This window comes from Uloborus diversus, chromosome 3 (genome assembly GCF_026930045.1).
Source record: "Uloborus diversus isolate 005 chromosome 3, Udiv.v.3.1, whole genome shotgun sequence".
Taxonomy (NCBI): domain Eukaryota; kingdom Metazoa; phylum Arthropoda; class Arachnida; order Araneae; family Uloboridae; genus Uloborus; species Uloborus diversus.
Window position 1 is genome coordinate 203328378 of NC_072733.1, and position 18189 is coordinate 203346566.

The 18189-nt window shown below is 32.6% G+C and overlaps 1 protein-coding gene across 1 annotated transcript in view; it reads right to left on the reverse strand.

Moving 5' to 3' along the window:
* Positions 1-7649: 7649 nt before the first annotated feature.
* Positions 7650-18189, reverse strand: part of LOC129219388 (protein TMEPAI-like) — a 158313-nt gene continuing 147773 nt past the window's right edge. Inside the window, exon 4 of the mRNA XM_054853775.1 lies at positions 7650-9425. Coding sequence (XP_054709750.1) covers positions 8793-9425 — 633 coding nt within the window. The 3' untranslated portion in view covers positions 7650-8792. The remainder of the gene's footprint in view (positions 9426-18189) is intronic.

The following is an 18189-nucleotide window of genomic DNA, read 5'->3' on the forward strand; positions in this document are numbered from 1 at the left end:
TTTTTCCCTCAATATTTTATTGCTTAAATATGCACAAGGTGCAAAAACCACTGGTATGTAGGCATACACAAACATGCACGCAAAAACTAGTTTGATGCACATAATACTTAAATTCAGTCTCTCAAATTCATTGCACAGAAATTTCTCATTTATACTACTTAACTTGTTTTTTTTTAATTTAAATTTCCATACTTTTAATTATTTAGATTTATCACCAAACTACACACTACAAACATTTGAGCAATATCATTTCCTAGAATAGTATGCTTTATTTTTGATTAGTCAAATCATTCAAAATTACCATCATTGGCATATTTTTTGTAATAATGAAAGATAATTATGCTGTACAAATTCAGGGTTAAAGATTAGCAAGTTTAATCAAAAGCATTTTCCAATTATTATTAATTTGTACCTGATGTATTTCACATTTAATTTTATTTTTCAGATGAACCTATTCTTGCACAAAAATAGTAAAAATACAGCAAGGAAACATATGAGTTTTCTTATTTATAAAAAAATGGCACACATATAATTAAAACATACTAGCGTGCATGCTACAATCGGTGCAGTCAGAAAAATATTGCTTGCAAATGTTGCACAACACAAAATAATTTCATCATTTGTGAGAAGTTATGTCTTATCAATTCCTAGAAAATCTTAAATACAAAAAATACAAAACATTACACGCTGGTTTTTGCATAGTTAAATAAGATTTTTTTCACTTTTCAGAGAAATATTTAGAGATTAAGGCAAAACCTTAAATTGAGTAACATGAATATCTAAAAAAAATTTTATACAAGCATTTGAGCATCTATTTTCAGCTTTCTTTAAAAAAAATAGCAAAAGAAAAAAAATACATGGAGTTACAATGAACATGCTTTATAATTCAAAACTTTGATAAAATTGCATAGCATACATTTTCTTGCGTAATTTTGTTTTTTTTTTTTTTTGCTACATTATTTCAATTATTGCTTATTATGGTGCAGTTTGAGTCAAATGAGAATACAAAAGGTGCTTATTCTGTTAATTCCTAATTAAATCTTTCAAATTCAACAGACTGATGCAAAAGTTTACAAATAATAGACTATGCTTAGGCAAAGAAAACCACACATTTAACAAAACTACACACATATGTTAATGAGCATCATAACTTTGTTACTCAAACATAAAAATATAAATAAGTGATGCAACATTTAGTTACAGGTAAAAAGTAACTTAGTATGGGGGGGGGGATATTTCACACACAAAAAATTAATAAATTAGATCAAAAGACTACATTAGATTTCTCTAAAATTAAATTACAATGCCTTTAAATGAAACTAAAATATAAAAAAAAAAAGAATGACAATTTGATATTGAAATTTTTGCATTACCCTATATTTAGGTTCAATTCCTATAACATTAGCACACAAGTAGATATATTTCCATTACAAAACGACATCTTCATTTAGTTATCCAAGGCTTAACTCCTTCATCTAAGATAAAATTTATACAATATGCAGTAGAGTATAAATCGGGATTGTAAAAAAAAAACCGTTTCCAGAAAACTCAAGCTGATCATCGGAAATACCATTCTTTAAAAATGAAAATCAGCAAAACTCACACTATTATTCTGCTTTGCATAAATGACATGTATTTGTACCTTTGGCACTCCATGTTTCAATAAAATTGTTGTTTGTGATTCAGCCACCCTCCATATTGACCCCAGATGTGTAAGTTTAAGGTAATTAATACCAATAAATAATGTGTGATCTAATATATTAAACACCCACTTTGCATCATGAATGTATCAAATAAAAGAGAGTACTTATGCATTATCTCAGACAAATAATCCGACTTTTTTTCAATGTCTCATCAAGGACTCTGAATGGCAGGGTTTGCCAGCATTTTAATTCTAAAAGTGTGTTTCGATTCATTTTTTTAAAGCAGTTTGTCCAAGAAATCAGAACTAATTTATTAAATATGCAGGTAGTAAAGATATTGAAGAGCGAAAATATAACTACAAAATATATATACTGGCCAATGAATTAAAAGCCTCGTAAAAGTCAACATAATTATCACTAGTCAGAGGCTTCGATTTTTTCAGGTATCTTTGATGCATTAAAAGATTGTGACTGCACCAGTAACATGGATGGCAGAATATTGGACTAGAAACTTGGATGTTCCTGAAAATCAGAAATGATTTAAGAGTTCAAAAACTAATTTTGAGTCCATGTTTAGCAAATACTCAAGTAACTTTTTCTATTCCGAGATCTCACTGTATAAATTTGCCACTAAAGACACTCCCTGAAACAGAAGTCAATGAAATTGCTTTTGCTATGTTAGATACGCAAATCAGGAGTCTGCAAGATTTTTTTTGTATTAAGTTACATATTTTCATTCAAGAATTTCATATCTATGTTTAGTTGCCATGGTGTAGCATTGCTTGTAAATAGCATCATTCATGCCTCTCTTTAATGTAAAGTATACTACTTTAAGGGGTGATAGTGATAATGTAGATGAAAAGGAAACTTGTTTTTGCCTTAAAAGGAAGAGGTATTGAATCAAATGAGAATAAATCAAGAATACAAGAAGTCTCAGCTGGACTAAAAAAATATTAGTTGTGAACCTATAAAATTAGATTGAAAAATTGACTGAATAATATTTTTCTCTTTTAAGTTGTCAATGACTAGATATATATTATGGAAACTTGATTACACCTTTGAAATTTACCAATTGTTTTGATTAATTTTATATAATGAATTACTGTGACTTTTCAACCAATTGAGCAGTTGTTTTTAAGTTGCATCCAATTCTATAAATGTCTCGCAGAACACGCAACAGGTTCATAATTACATTAAAGTTTTAGTGACCCAATGAATACAACTACTAATTCAAACCTACTTGACCAGTTTAGGCATTTTTTTTCTCATTTGTACAGAAATAAGCTGCTAATGAAACTATCAAGTTCTAATTACATAGGATAAATATTAAAACATTCAAGAATCAGCAAGGTTGATTAAAATATGCTAATAATACAGGTTTTGAGATAATTATTACTTTTATAAAAGCTACAAGGCAAATGCTTTTACATTTGGGAAAATAAATAGCAAGTAACATTGAATCCATACATTTTAGAAAAACAAATATAGTAAACTATTGTTAAATATTCATTTCATGAGGAAATTCTAAATGATACAAAACCTACTACAAGAGGGCAAAAGGCCATATTAAAATACAAGTATATCCCCCCCCCCCCCAAAAAAATGATTAATATCCTCATGATCTCAAATGCAAAATCAAATTACTCCATTTATGATAGTATTTAGTTTCATAAGTTATCAGCTCCTTAAGTTTTCATATGTCTACTAAACAGAAGCAAATCTGGTCAATTCTACTTCTCGAATGCTGTTTCAGCTTTGAATGAGTTTTTACCTGTGAATTATTCTTCTCCGCCTATGAATCTATTGGTAAATTGCTTTATTTCGAGGCAAACTTAACAAAAAATGAAATACTGCTCAAGTTCAAAAGTCCTAGTGTAGTTATAAGCCTAGACCATTAACACATAGATATGGCAAATGCGTGTGGTTGTTGACGCCAGAATATTCAGAGGAAAGTGAGAGGAGACCATGTGACTCGGTCGTTCCACGGAAGACGTTTTACATTGTTGAACTAATTCTCATAGGATTTGAATAGTTGTCGATTTTAATATTTTACCATCTGCCAGAAATGTTTTGGCACACTTATTTTCTGTCACCTGCAAGCTCATAGTGTACAGATTAATGGATAAGGTTTTTTTTTTTAAATCTACAGTAAACTGTTGAGTTATGCCAATTTAAAAATGGTTCTAAAGGCTGCGCTCAAGGTTCTTCCAAAGGTTGTGGCCGAACCATATGGTACACAGCGGCAAAATTCTTTGATCTTGTCTCCGGATAATAAAACTTGTCGTCTTTACTCCTACTCCAGTGCATACATTAGCGACTGAATAGAATGGCTTGTCTATCTCTCAATGGTCTAAGATTATAAGGGGACCTAAACTGAATGTTCTATGCTTATAAATTCATCAGTCTCCCCCCCCCCCTCCAATGTATAATACTGTAAAAGTTTCCTTTTCACAGCTTAGTTATTATAAATAAAATATATATTTCTCCTTATGATTGATGCTCATGCAAATCAATACTAATTAACATTGACAACATGCTTTGAACCAATTAGTTTATAATGCTTATGAATTATTCCTAAACTAGATTGTTTTCAGCAAGGCTTAGCACCTGTTCAGAAATCAATAACTATGCAAACACGGTGCAGAGACTATTTATCTTATTTTATGAGACTGAAGAATGATTTGTTTGAAGACATTTTGTGTAAGTGATGGAATTTGAAGAAGTCTAAGCAAGGTTGTTCATGAAAGGTGAATTTGATAAGGTAGAAGAATTTCATATGCACATGAAAGCAAAAAAAATATGTTTTAGTTTTGAAAGTATTTTTCAGTACTTGAATTCAATCTTGAAACACTTATTTTTTGCCTATCTGTGAAACATTTTAAAGCTTTTCTTTAAAAAAAATATTTTTAAAAAATCCCAAAAATATTGAATTTATGGGTTTGGGTGTAAGCCAATCACATTTAACTTTTTAAGCTTGGTTAAGAATGCATTCATATCTGTAAATCAGCTCATTAAATTAAAAACACATGATGACTTTCATAAGAGCATTTAAATTTCATTGCAATGAATAAGATAATCTTCCTCAATCCCAAAATAAATATTAACATTATAAAGTAGGGGGCTAAGGGACGAGATGACTCGAACTCTACGTAATCTTCCTTATTAATGCAGTGTATCTAGTAACATAACTTTTCAGTACAACCTAGTGAATAGTGTTTTTCAAAATTTGCAGATAATAAAAAAAGTCATGGCATTGCAGTGATGCATGTAATCAACACTTGTTTCTATATTTAATGTTTTACTTATGCCATTTATTCATTTTTTGCAAAAAACATTTTGAAATTACTCACAAATTACATTTGAAGAGAAACATTTTCATTCCACACTTTTGAGTTACTCATATTTAATAATGATGACAGCAAAAGAAAATTACCAATCAAAAACTAAATTATAGACAGCAATTTTCAAATAGGGTTCATGTTTTGCTTTACCAAACCAGAGGGAAGGAGATAAAATCTCTTAAGCTTTTAGATAAACCAAATTACAAACGTTCCAAGCAACCTAAAAGAAGTTACATGAAAGAAACAAATCAGTTCACACAAAACCAGTATTTCTGATTCCCCTTTCCTAAATCACAGTAACTTAAGAAATATAACATAAGTATATGTATACACGTGGTAATATTTGATTATTAGACTTCTGCACTATTTTAGGAAGCTATATTCTCTGATATCGAAGAACACCAATGGACAGCATTACAAAATTTTGTAATTCACTACTGCTGCAACTAAGAATAGTTGCTTAGTTACAATGTATTCATGTTTTAGATATAGGTCTGACTCTTGTTAGCAAAATATTACTCTAGCTGTTGAAAGCAAAGAAATAAATCTGAAACAAAATTACAAATAATGAAAAGTCTGTTTCTATCCTTTAAATGACAAAAACTATGCAAACTTACAGATATCAGAATTTCCTTTGCTGACTGTGAAAGACATCAAGCAGTCTTAAGCATATTTTATGCAGGTCACTAATGTGTGGCAGGAATTGTGGCATTAATGCTGGTACAAGACATTTGATACTCTTTTTATACTTCAGTTAGCATGTAATAGTCACTACTATAAACAAAAGTAAAATTAAAATTTGAATAACTAACAACTGTAATTAAATAGAATACATAATTATCCCATGATGTTGTTTACACAAGGAAAAAATACCTTTTGGAATTAACCCTATGATGCATCGTGTTAATATTTTCATATACATTTTAAAAAACTGTCCTAGTAGTAGGCAAAACATATTCCAAGGATAAGCTTTGCAGTATTTTTAGTCAAAAAGTTTTTTAAAGTGCCAATGAAAGACATTGCCTCTCCTAGAATCGGCTGTAAAAACAACAAACTGATAAAAGCGATACTATGGAGGGTTTGTTAACGAGTAAAGCTACATTAAGCAAAGCATTCCTACATGTTGTTTCTAACGATGAAAATGTTTTTCTAAGCAACGGTTCTGTTTACACTGCATAGTCAATATGGAATACCTAAAATTTTGCTTTTTATGTTGCTTGTTTCATAATTTAGTTATTTTACACTTTAAATTTTACTTTAAAAAATGTAAAAATACAGAATGGTGATTTTTAAAAATAACTTTTCTGTTAATTAGGCAGTTGTTAGAATAGCTTAAGTTTTTCTTATGAGAAAATAAAAGTCATGCATTGTAGGGTTAATGTTTCTTTTTAAATACAGTTCAAGAATGGTTCAGTCTGACTCGAAAAATAAAATTCCCTAAATGTATAGAATAGGTATTCACACCTAATGCTCTCTGGAGGGGGGAAAAAAGAAAGATTTTTAACCCATTGTAAACACTTATTGCAAAAAGTTAACAGGATGTTGCTGTGCATATCTGGCAAATTGAGGATGCAGTAGGTATTAAGGAAACAAATTTTCACAGAACATGAGGTCACAAACCAGTTTTACTGAGTAAAAACCCCAATAAATACATCCAAAGAATGACAGCAATATGAAAAAAGCCAATAAAATAGAAATAGTTTTAACAGTATAACTGCACCACTACAAGAAAGGGAAAAAAAACAAAATAACAAAAGTTCAAAAAATAAAGTACTAAAACGGTCTTCTGTTATGAATTTTCTTAATATCCTTCTTGACCTGATAACTATACTGCAGAGACTACCACTATGCATTGCAAAGTCCTGTAATTAGAATGATTATTATGCATTGTTTCTCAAAGTTATTGTTGTACTTTATATTGTGCACCAAAAGCTGTGTTGCTGTCATACAGGTGATCTTTCTACATTTCATCGCCTCTTTTTTTTACTTCTCAATCATCACACACTTCATTTTTTAGCAATTTTCACCCAAGTCAACATAGTTTGCAACCCAACATCCTATGGCAAATTTTGGTCCACTAGATGCCTACTACATCCCTATGAGTTAGTTGCAATTTTTAGGCTAGCACCCCATATATGCTACTGAAAAATATAATTCTTCAAGTGCTCTTCATAGCAAAATGCTTCAACTATTCTATTTCATGATAAGAAAAACTAATGAAGTCAACAATACCAACACCCAATAAAAAGTAATTTTAAGGATTGACAATCTTATAAAACTCCTAGATTGACCAGTTCTACCAGAACATTAAAAATATGCACATAACAAAGCAGTAATGTACTTAGGAAGATTTCAGACATTCAATTCCTTAAAACTCAGTCTAAAAGTTCATTCTTCAGCAAAATAAGCATCTTACTTAAATCTGTAACAGCTAAAGAAATTGAATTGCATACATTTGCTTTTTTGTTGTGACTTAAAGTAGTAAATTTCACATAATTCAAAATGAATTCATTCTTTAGACGAAGAAGCATATTTGCTCAGGACAAATACTTTATATGGAATAAAATAAAGTTAAAAAACCAAGTTGTTTGCCAACTTTAGATCACCTTGGAATGCAAAAGAAAACAAAGCAATATTATGCATTATAATTAAGATCTTTGAATTTTGAGAGCCAAAAGATAAATAATTCAATGTGAAGGTTTATGGTCAGAAAATGAGTTTCAAAGATACATCAAGAATACATTAATATAAAAACTAATAGCTAAATATTGAAATAAATTATAGCACAATTTAATTATTTCACAAAAATATGAAATCTGCCTTTGAGGAAATAAAAAGCACAGGTCAAGATTAGGAAAACAAATTGCACTCAAAAAATATTTAAACCATTTATCTGTATATTTGCCTTACATTTGGGTTTCATTTTCCTTCTTTTTCTTTCTGTATATTACATAGCACCTCAAGATAGACTTCACATACATAAGAAAATAAGATAATTTTGGTAGTACCAATGGTTGTGTTGAGCTAATGTTAACTTATCCCTATTATGTCTGATAATTTAGTTTAAAAACAATAATAACAGTGTCTTTGGTATACAGGAGATTTTCTTTTAAGTATTACAATGTGTTTTCTTCAGTACAATTAACAAATTTTTTACATTCAACTTACATCATTTTTAATGAATGCCAACAATTTTATAAATACTTTTTATGATTAGCACCAATGCCCTATATGATTTAAAGAGCAGCAGTATCATGTTACTTTTGTTATGAAAAACCTGTCCTATGAACACAACAGCAACAGCATTCAAAACCCATACTTTCAAAGAATTCCCCATGCATGCACCGAGGACGCACATACACAACTTTTATTTAATACTGCCCAATCATTATGCACATAGACGTATCACAGAACGCCTCAATGGGCGCAAATTTAGTTTCTTTCTTGAAATCAGAAGTCATTGAAATGTAAAGCATAACAACTGATTTACAATACAACGCCACAAAAACCAAATGCACAGTTTTAATCGAAATTAAGAGCTACTTGAAACTAATCCAAGTACAATCAGCAATACAATACACATAAATGAAGAAAGGCAAAACAGACACAAACAAAATAACTATGAGGCACTGTGAACATTAGGTCTTTTAACATCTGATGGTATAAGCATAGGCAGCATGGAAGCCTCGCTAACTTTTTAAGAACACAGGAAGAGCAGATTTGCTGCAGATGATCTTCCTCAATTTCTAGCAGAAAAGGGGCAGATTATCACAACTATGAGTAAATGAAAGACTTAAGTGTTTCAGTGTCAAACACCACTATTATCTTGCTTACTAACTATGTTTACGTCCCATTCATTAACTACATCGCTATATGGAGGAGGTGGATCAGTATTATTGTATTTATCTGCTGTTACTTCTATACAATGATACGTCCTGTTCGAGTTCCTACTATTATCAGACAAATGAGAGTTCACAGATAATGATGATGGTAACTGTGGCTTTGAGGATACAGGATTAGAGATAGGAGTATTTTGTCCTACTGGATACCCCAGTTTACAACTTTGAGTATTGCTAGAGCTCACGCTATGTGATCGCGTGACTAGAGTAGCAGCGTCTGTGTGAACTGGTGGTAGAGAAGGCTTTTGGAAGATACCAACTGAATTGGATCGAAAAGGTGGAAGAGTAGTGCCATCTGGAACAGTTCGATTTGGTGGTGGCCTTATAAAGCTGCGAGTAATCTCAGCATGTTGTTCAGGATCCTTTAGATTCAGAAACTTCGATTCACACCTAGGGCCCTCTTCACCATCAGGCAAAGCGATGGAATGGGGAAGATTCAAAGCAAAATCATTCTGAACAGAATGCAATCTCACAAGATGATCATGGTGAGCTCCTGCCTCAAGACGCTGTCTTTCCTGAACAGATGTAGGTGTATACATAGTCTAAAAAGCAAAATAGCTATATCAATTACATTGCATTTTCAGAAAATATCACAAGTTACTAATCAACATATCAAATAGCTCTAAATTTTAAAGGGCAGAGCTTGAAATATCAAATATATATACAGGGTGACAAGAAATAACTTATGAGGTTTAGCACACTCCCTTGTCTCCACAATGGATCAAACAGAATAGTCCATTGGGTTCAAATCTGGGGAATACCGTGGCCATTCTTGAGCTCCAATGAAGTCTGGAAAATGTGTCTTGCACCAGTCTTGAGTGCCTTTAGCTCTGTGTGCAGGAGTAGAATCCTGTTGGAAGGTCCATCTTTTCTTCCCAAAGAGCTTTTGTGACCAAAGTAAGACAACATCTTCCAAAATGAGTTTGGGATATGTTTCTTGACTAATTTTATCCCTTGATCAACAATTCCCTCTAGCTTATCTCCCACTCCAAACCATTAATTTGGAGTCGTTGATGCATTTCAACAGTGCAAGAAGGTCCTGGAGACAAGATTGTGGGCTAAACTTCCTAAAACTTTGTCATTCCTAAAGAAATCCTTATTGAAAGGATGGGATAAAATATTAGCAAGTGAGTTGCAGCCCAGATCCAAAAATTTTGTGACATGTTTAAAGCTCTGTATTAGTCCTAAAGGTAGCCACTGTGAAAATTTGTAAATATATTAGACGAAATAATGTATTCATAATTATTTTGAAGTTTGGTCGTAACATTTTCATTAGCATTGAAGTCATGGTGCATTATGTGTGTCTAAGTTATTTCTTGTCACCCTGTATATGCATATTTCTATTATCTATGAAATGAAATCAGAGGTCTATTGTACTAGTCCCCAAACAGAAGTCTTAAAACAGACCAGTAGATGAAGCGAAATTCAGCAAACACCTAATAGGAATATCATGGAAAATATCAGAAAACACTTCACAATCACACATGGTGTGAGTAATAGTTTCCTCCTTAAAGAGGTAACCTCTGCAAATTGGATCATTACTGACACCTATTTTAGCAAGGTGCTGCTTTAAGGTGTAAAGACCAGTAAGAAGACCAAAAGCCTTCCTAATAATATTTTTGCTAAGAAACCTATTGCATTTTTGGCATGTGATTCTCAGAGAGAATCAGGTCTGTCCTCCTTAGAATAACACGTTGAATATGTTCAATGTCATCGCGAGATAACCTCTCTGATGGGAAGGTTTCTCTCACAACAGCCATCTTAAACATATGCAGATTGAGCATAGGACTGCGGTTGACCGGTCCTTACTCTTTAAGATGCAGCAGTTTGTGTAGGGGAAAGAGTTGAAACCTCCGAACTTTGACGTTTGGTTTCTCCTACCTTCTCAGGAGTGGCTGGCCCAGTGTTTTTCACCTCCTGTAACAGCCTCCCCTCTCCTGCCTGTGCCTGTTGCATTTTTATGCATAAATGAGTATCGCCTGTCCCCCTACTGCAGAGTCAGCGGGACCTCAGCATGCACCCTCACCCCTCGTCATTTCCCAAGGGAGTCCCATCTGGTATGTCACGTCAGTGACAGGAACAGGGGACCCTCGGGGGTAATACCCCTCTTGTCAGTGGGTTGCAGACTCGCACACTCACCTCCTCCAGCAGTAAGTTTGCTAGTTCGTTCCATCAAGACAGTATCCAGCTCCATAGGAGCTGGGAACTGGGGAGCACAGGACTGGTTGACCTGTCCTTACTCTCACAGATTCATCTGTTTGTGCAGGGGAAGGAGATGAAACCTCCGACCGAAGATGCTTGGTTTCTCCTACCTTCTCCGGAAAGGCAGGCCCAGTGGCTTTCGCCTCCTGTACCAGCCTCCCCCTCTCTTGCCTGCACCTGTTGCATATTTGTGCAAAATTGAGTACTCCTTGCCCCCCACTGCAGAATCTGTGGGTTTTAGACCTGCATATCTGCACCTTCACCTTTCTCAGTCGGTGGGTTGCAGACTCACACCCTCACCTCCGCCAGCAGCAAGGTTGCTGGTTCTCTCCTTCAAGCCAGTATCAAGCTCCAAGGGAGCTGGGAACTGGTAAAAGGTCAACACCCGCACAACCACCATGTACAAGTGCAAGGCTAAATACAACGAGGTTTCCCCCCGGTTCCTCGCGGGGATCGTTTCAGACATTATACAATCCAGACGCCATTCATCTATCAGCACAGTGCCTCACACCTTAGATTCCATTATCTATACATATTTCTCACATTTTCCCAAGTGCGAAGTTTTTATGGTAGTTTTGCTATCAACTAATATTTCAAGTCAGTTTTTGAATTCTTGACCAGATTGAACATTTGAGGATCTAGTTGTATGTTTAAATGCAAAGCACATCACAAGCTTTGAGTTATTACATATAGAAGTAGAAAAAAAAAATCATTTTTGATAGTGTGTCTATCTTGTCATTTTTTAAATTGTTACAGATTGCTTAAAATTACAAAGTTGCTTGTGACAATAGCCTTCATATGCAGAACTACAAGTCATGAAAAAGGGGCAACACATTGCTATTTGAAATTGGCTGAATCACAATGTAATACTTGAAATTCCCTGCACTTTCCAGGAAAATATTTTTAAATTTCCTGGATTTAGTTTAAAACCAATATGCTGCATACAGGTAGTTATCAAAATAATGGAAACAACTGTGAATAAAAGTGACATTTTTGAATGTGCTTCGTAAGTAATGAAGAACAAAACTAGGTATTAGGGTTTTTTTTATAAGTGGCAATGTACATATTCTGGTAGTATATGGTGGCTTAATTGAAGTTCTGGAAGTTTTGGATTTTTTTTCAATCAACCTCTCAAATTTTCAAAGAGGCCAAATTGTTGGAGTGTGTCTAGTTGGAGCAAATGTATCAGAAACATCTCAACTTTCTGGCGTTTCTAGAGATACAGTATCTAAAGTATATAAAGCATACATACAGTGCAGTAAGACAAGCTTGGCAAAGCAAAATAGTGGACGGAAAGAAATGCTCAGTAAAAGAGACTGACGGGTATTGAAGCGGATTGTAATGTCTAAAAAGCAAACAACAGCAGCAAAAGTGACCACAGAACTCAATCACCATCTGGATTTACCCGTGTGAGTGGTTTCAGTCAGAAGACACCTTTTTTAACAGAACATTTACGGCGGAGTAGTGATTCCCAACACACTTTTCACAGATTGTTTCCATTATTTTGATAACTACCTGTACATAGATTGTTTCAAATTGATTTTTATGGAGTTTATCAACATACATATGGGCACAGACCTAAACTTCGAAGCTTTAACACCAAATAATCTATATTTTATTTCACTTAAATATTTTTGAGTAAAATTATACTGTAGAGAGACAGGAATTGACATAAATTACGGAAAACTGCTCTTCAAATACCCTTTAAAAAATGTTTTCTTTGCTAAAAGGCACAGTTTGGGACATTCAAAACATTAACTGAGCAAATGTACGATCAAAAAAAATTGTTTAATAATTTCCATACGTTTCAAAAAAAAAATTAAGGGTATGGATCTCAAACTGAATAATTTTTGGACAATATTTTCCACAAATCACAAAAGAAAAGACATAGTATTTTGTAAACTATTTTAGATCAAAGTATATTGGAAGTTTGATGCACGTCCAAAAGTTACGATCTGGACAATGCTATTATTTGAGAACTATATATATACTGTTTATGTTTTAAAGGGAATTTTCTATCCTCAAAATCAATTTTTAATTATTTTAAAGAGTTTTCATATGCTTTTATGCAGTATCTTTACAGCAAAATCATTGTTCTACCCATACATGTGAGATGTCCAAATTATGTTACGATTTAGATTAGGATAATTTGGTGCATTTATTCATTATTATAAATGACCTACTGTCTTATAACATTAATAAAAAATGTTATTATAGAGTTAATTTTTTTTAATACGTTGGTATTTTGCATAATTAATATTTTGTGCATTGAATATTACATAAGTAACAGTAGAAACGCACGTTTGCGATTGTAACGAATGCATTTAAGTAAACAAAACCACAGCAGTTCATAACTCTCCCACTCTTTGAACATGATAATCCGTTATTTTACTGATATTTTGGATAAAATGTTTTCAAATTACGACGATAAATCGACATCTAAACGGCAATTCTTTAAGAAATAATTCTTCAATATTCTAATATTTAGGTATTTCCCTTCTTTGAACAAAAATCGACAAGCAAACCCCAACTAGCGACAACTCACAGTGTACGATAAGCAAAGGGTTACCAGCGGCGGAATTCCAGTTTTCGTCAACTGTGTAAGTGATGGAGACTATCACCTGCGCTGGCAAAATGGATGGGGGGGGGGGGGGTCCGCATTCCGTGAAGCCATAACAAAATTTTATTATATGAAGACCAGTATATAAAGTCATTTACTTCATTAATCCTCTCAATTTTTAATAGCATAATTTTAAAAATAAGTAAAATTTTCATTGGAAAAGTACGAAAATTGTGAAACTTACATTATGATGACCTAAATCTATTATCTACAGGACAACTATATCCAAAATCTGTTACCTACAAACCACTCATTAAATTTGCTATTGAATAATTTTTATAAATACCTGCTGTCTTTTTTTTATGATTTCTAAAATATGATTTCTATGTGTACATTCTTTGCAATAAAAACAAAATTGATGTCTAATTTGAAAATTTTAAAAATTGCTCAGAATTGACTTTTTTGCTCCCACCTTTTGAGAACTACCCATGAAAAGGCATGAACAAAATACATTTTCTTATGAACATAATGTTTCTTATAATAAGGGATATTGTATAATTCATTTGAAAATAACATGATGAGTACAACTCATTAAGGGAACATTGGCAAAAAGTCATACAAGCTGGTTTAGGCTTATGCAATTAGGCATCCGCAATAATTCAGTCAAAAAAAAAAAAAAATGCAGTTTCCATTGAAGTTTCTTGAACTAATTGCAATTTAGAATGAACAATAATCAGTCATTTAGTGCTACTGACTTTAGAATGAAAAAAAAGTACAAAAAATGTTTTCGAAAGGGTACAGTTCTCCAAAAAACACCACTCTAAAAATTAAGAAGCCTGTTTCGAATTTTTAGTTTAACTATTTAGAACTCTTAGTTAGACTATTTACTTTGATGCCAATAGCAAAATTAGAATTTAGCTTGTTTGAGGGATCACTCTATTAAGTTTACAGCTAAATTTTAATAGTACATTAAATTCAGAAACTTTATGCCTCATGACAACTTTCATGGTAGCCCCCTCATTTGTAGACGATAATTCTAATCAATCGGAAATGTGGTAGTAAGAATGGCAAGAAAAAAATCATATGCTGCATAATTTTAAGAAGCTGCATTTGATTTGAGAATTCAGAATCAGAAAGTGAATCCACATACAGGTAGTTATCAAAATAATGGAAACACTGAAAACTGTGGTTGGGAATCGCTACTCTGCAGTAAATGTTGATAATAAAGGTCCTTCTGACTAATCACTCACACTGGTGAATCCAGATGGTGATCGAGTTATGTGGTCACTTTTGCTTCTATTGCTTGCTTTTTAGACATTACAATGATGTTTCTGTTACACTTGCTCCAACTAGAAACACTCCAATAATTTGGCCTCTTAAAATTTGAGAGGTCTGACATTTCACATGCTTGAAAAGAATCCAAAACTTCCAGAACTTCAATTAAGCCACCATATAGTACCAGAATATGTGCATTGTTATTTATAAAAAAAATAAAAAATAAAAAACAGAAATTAGTTTTATTCCTTTTTACTTACGAAGTACATTCAAAAATCACTTTTATTCACAGGTGTTTTTATTATTTTGATAACTACCTATATTTCCTATTGAATGAGAAAGTGCTTGAGAATGATTTTACTAACACAAGTTTCATTGAACATGCAACATGTAACAATTAGAGGGAAAATAACACAGAAAAAGCAATTTCAAAATCTTTCAAATGCTTGAAATGGTGTAAGGATGGGTATGGCGTCAACAATAGTGCACTGAGCCTCGTCAAAAAACATAGGTCTTATTTAATTCTCAAGGTATTTAATTCTTTACAAGAAACTTAAAAAAAGAATATTTTGAATTCAATACGCAAAATGAAAGGTGACAGTAATATTGAAGAATGGTGTAATGATTGAGTATATGAAGTACAAACATGGGCATAACTTTTCAAGGAATGTCCAAAAAATATACAAAAAATTTTCTCCATATTCACCCAATTCGTTAACAAGCAGTCAACACCAAAATTCACATGTATGCAATACTCAAATTGTAATTAAAATTCTCAGACATTTAAAAGTCAAACTTTAGGCATGGATGTAGCCTTTCACCAAAAAAAAAAAAAAAACCCTTCAAAAAATCATTTTACCTTCAGAAACAAATATTAAACTAACCACATACACTTTATATAAAATTTGGATCATGAAAAACATTAAAACATAAGTGAAAAGCTCTTTTCTTTAGATAAACACTTTAATCATACGAAATAAAATATTTTTCTCTCATTTTTTCATGCAGTATAGGACCACAACCTTTCCGAATTTCAGAGTTTTCCGGATTTTAGATCCTGACTCAAATTATTCTATCACAAATTATCGTATAGTGAAATATTTGGCACGTTTAATAATTTCACAAACATTTGCGCAAAATTTTTAATTTTTTTTGTCAGTCGATATCAAAACATATTTTGAAATTTGAAAAAGAAAAAGGCTGGAGATCATTGACATCTACGTAAGATCAGCGGATGTTGATGCATTGTACAAAATGTCTATTGTTAAAATAAATAAATCATATTTTGGCTGCAAAATAACTTTGTATTTTTACTTAATGCTACATTTTGTTCACTAATGCAATAATTAGAATCATTGTTTAGTGAAAGCAGATACTGAAAGACTGCCGTTCAAACAGCAAAACATTACTATAATGCATGAGATGTGGTTTTGAAAAAATGTAAAAACAAGAAACAGTCGACTCCTGCTACAATGCGATTTGACTTACGCGAAAGGGTTATAGCATGAATTTTTCACAAGTAACGACTTTCAGAGCTGACGTGAGTTCCTTGTCGACAACTTGAATTTTTTGGGAAGGAAGTATTAGCTTTGTTATTGGCTACTAAATATTGATTCCGTGAAACGTTATTTCATCTCTTTATCAACGCTCACAGCGAAAGATCTGACACCAAACTAGTCATCGCATTGCCTTGTTAGTCCATCAAATAACCACTCAGCATCTTTCATTCATTAATTGTTTTCATTCCAATTATTGAAGTTGATGAAATATTATGACACTTTAGTGCGCTGTTTCATCCAAAGTTTGAAGATGGGAAGAAAAAGCAAGTTTCTGCCAAAAAAAAAAGGTTAAGATTCTCGATCTGCTTGAACAACTATAAAATGTCAATGGTAGCATGACATACGTACAGTTAAAAGTCAAAACAAAAAGATATCCGTAAAAGTTCAGAACTTAGTTTCAACATTGAAGCTTGCAAAGTAGTGTCTAAACAAAGCAAATATGCATTATGAAAATGGAAGTTGCTCTTGTACTGTGGATTAAAGAGATCAGGAAGAGAGGCTGTTGCATAAATAGAAATGTTATTAAAAAAGGCGAAGCAAGCACATTTAAAAATGCAAAAGAATAAGGATCTGATCATGGAGCATAAATCATCACCACCTTTATTTTTCAAGTCATGAATATTATTACTGTATCTAATGCACAGTACTATTAAAGAGCAGCTTTTATTACTACATTATAAAGCTGCCCGTCAAAGTATGACAGGTGAAAATTGCTTCTCTTCTTAAACATTTTAACAAAGCAATTGCATGTTTGGTGATGTTTTGACAGTTGGAATCTTAACCCGAACTCCAGTGGATTAACCCTAAACTCCATTCGATAGCATTCATAGTTGATCGCTTTTTTAGTTTCATCAGTCCCCTGAAATGACAGTCTCACCAGTATAACAGTTAAGTTACCGGATCGAGTTCAGCCTTGTCACAATAAAGCCTTTCCCTACATTTTAAGCATTACCAATACACATTATCAAATGATCATGCCATGGCGCGAGTTTCATTTTTGAAACACGCGGGTTTCTCTATCATCGGCTACTATTTATATGAGGATAATGTGTGTGCCGTGTTGTTTATTTTAGGTCTTTCTCTCTCATTGATCATTTATTTTGCGCACCTTTAAAGTATTTTATGGTGAATAAAATGGCTTTTTTACTTCCTTTTACAAAAAAAGGAAGAATTTTCACTCAAAATTCGGCCTTTATTTCCATTTTGCTCACCCCCGAATTAATATTGAGTTTTTTTTTCAATCCGAACCACACGCGGATTGTGGAAAATCTCGGTAAGTTTGCCTGAAGAGGGCGCTGGAGTAAGTTTTATTGGCATTCGAACAGTTGGCCTCGAACGAGGAAGATCGAAATAAGATTTGTGCATCTCTACACTCAAATGATATTTTATGTTGTGTAATGTTTGTGTCCGGCTTTCGATATTCTGAAATTATACATAGGTACCATACTGCACTTTATTTACTGTCTTAAAACTACTCTAATGTATTAACTGTACCTTCTTGTATGAGAATTTAGAAAGGGAGACAAAACCTTTGGTTTCTTATTAATAATCAAATTGCCTTAGTAGTCAATTGTATGAAAGTAACTTATATTTATCAAAGAAGAAAAAATTTGACAATTAAAAAAAATTCAGACTATGTTCAACATGGTTTCCCTTTTCTTCCTCTGAAGCATATCAAATGCTTCGATAATTATTATTTTTTTTTTTTTA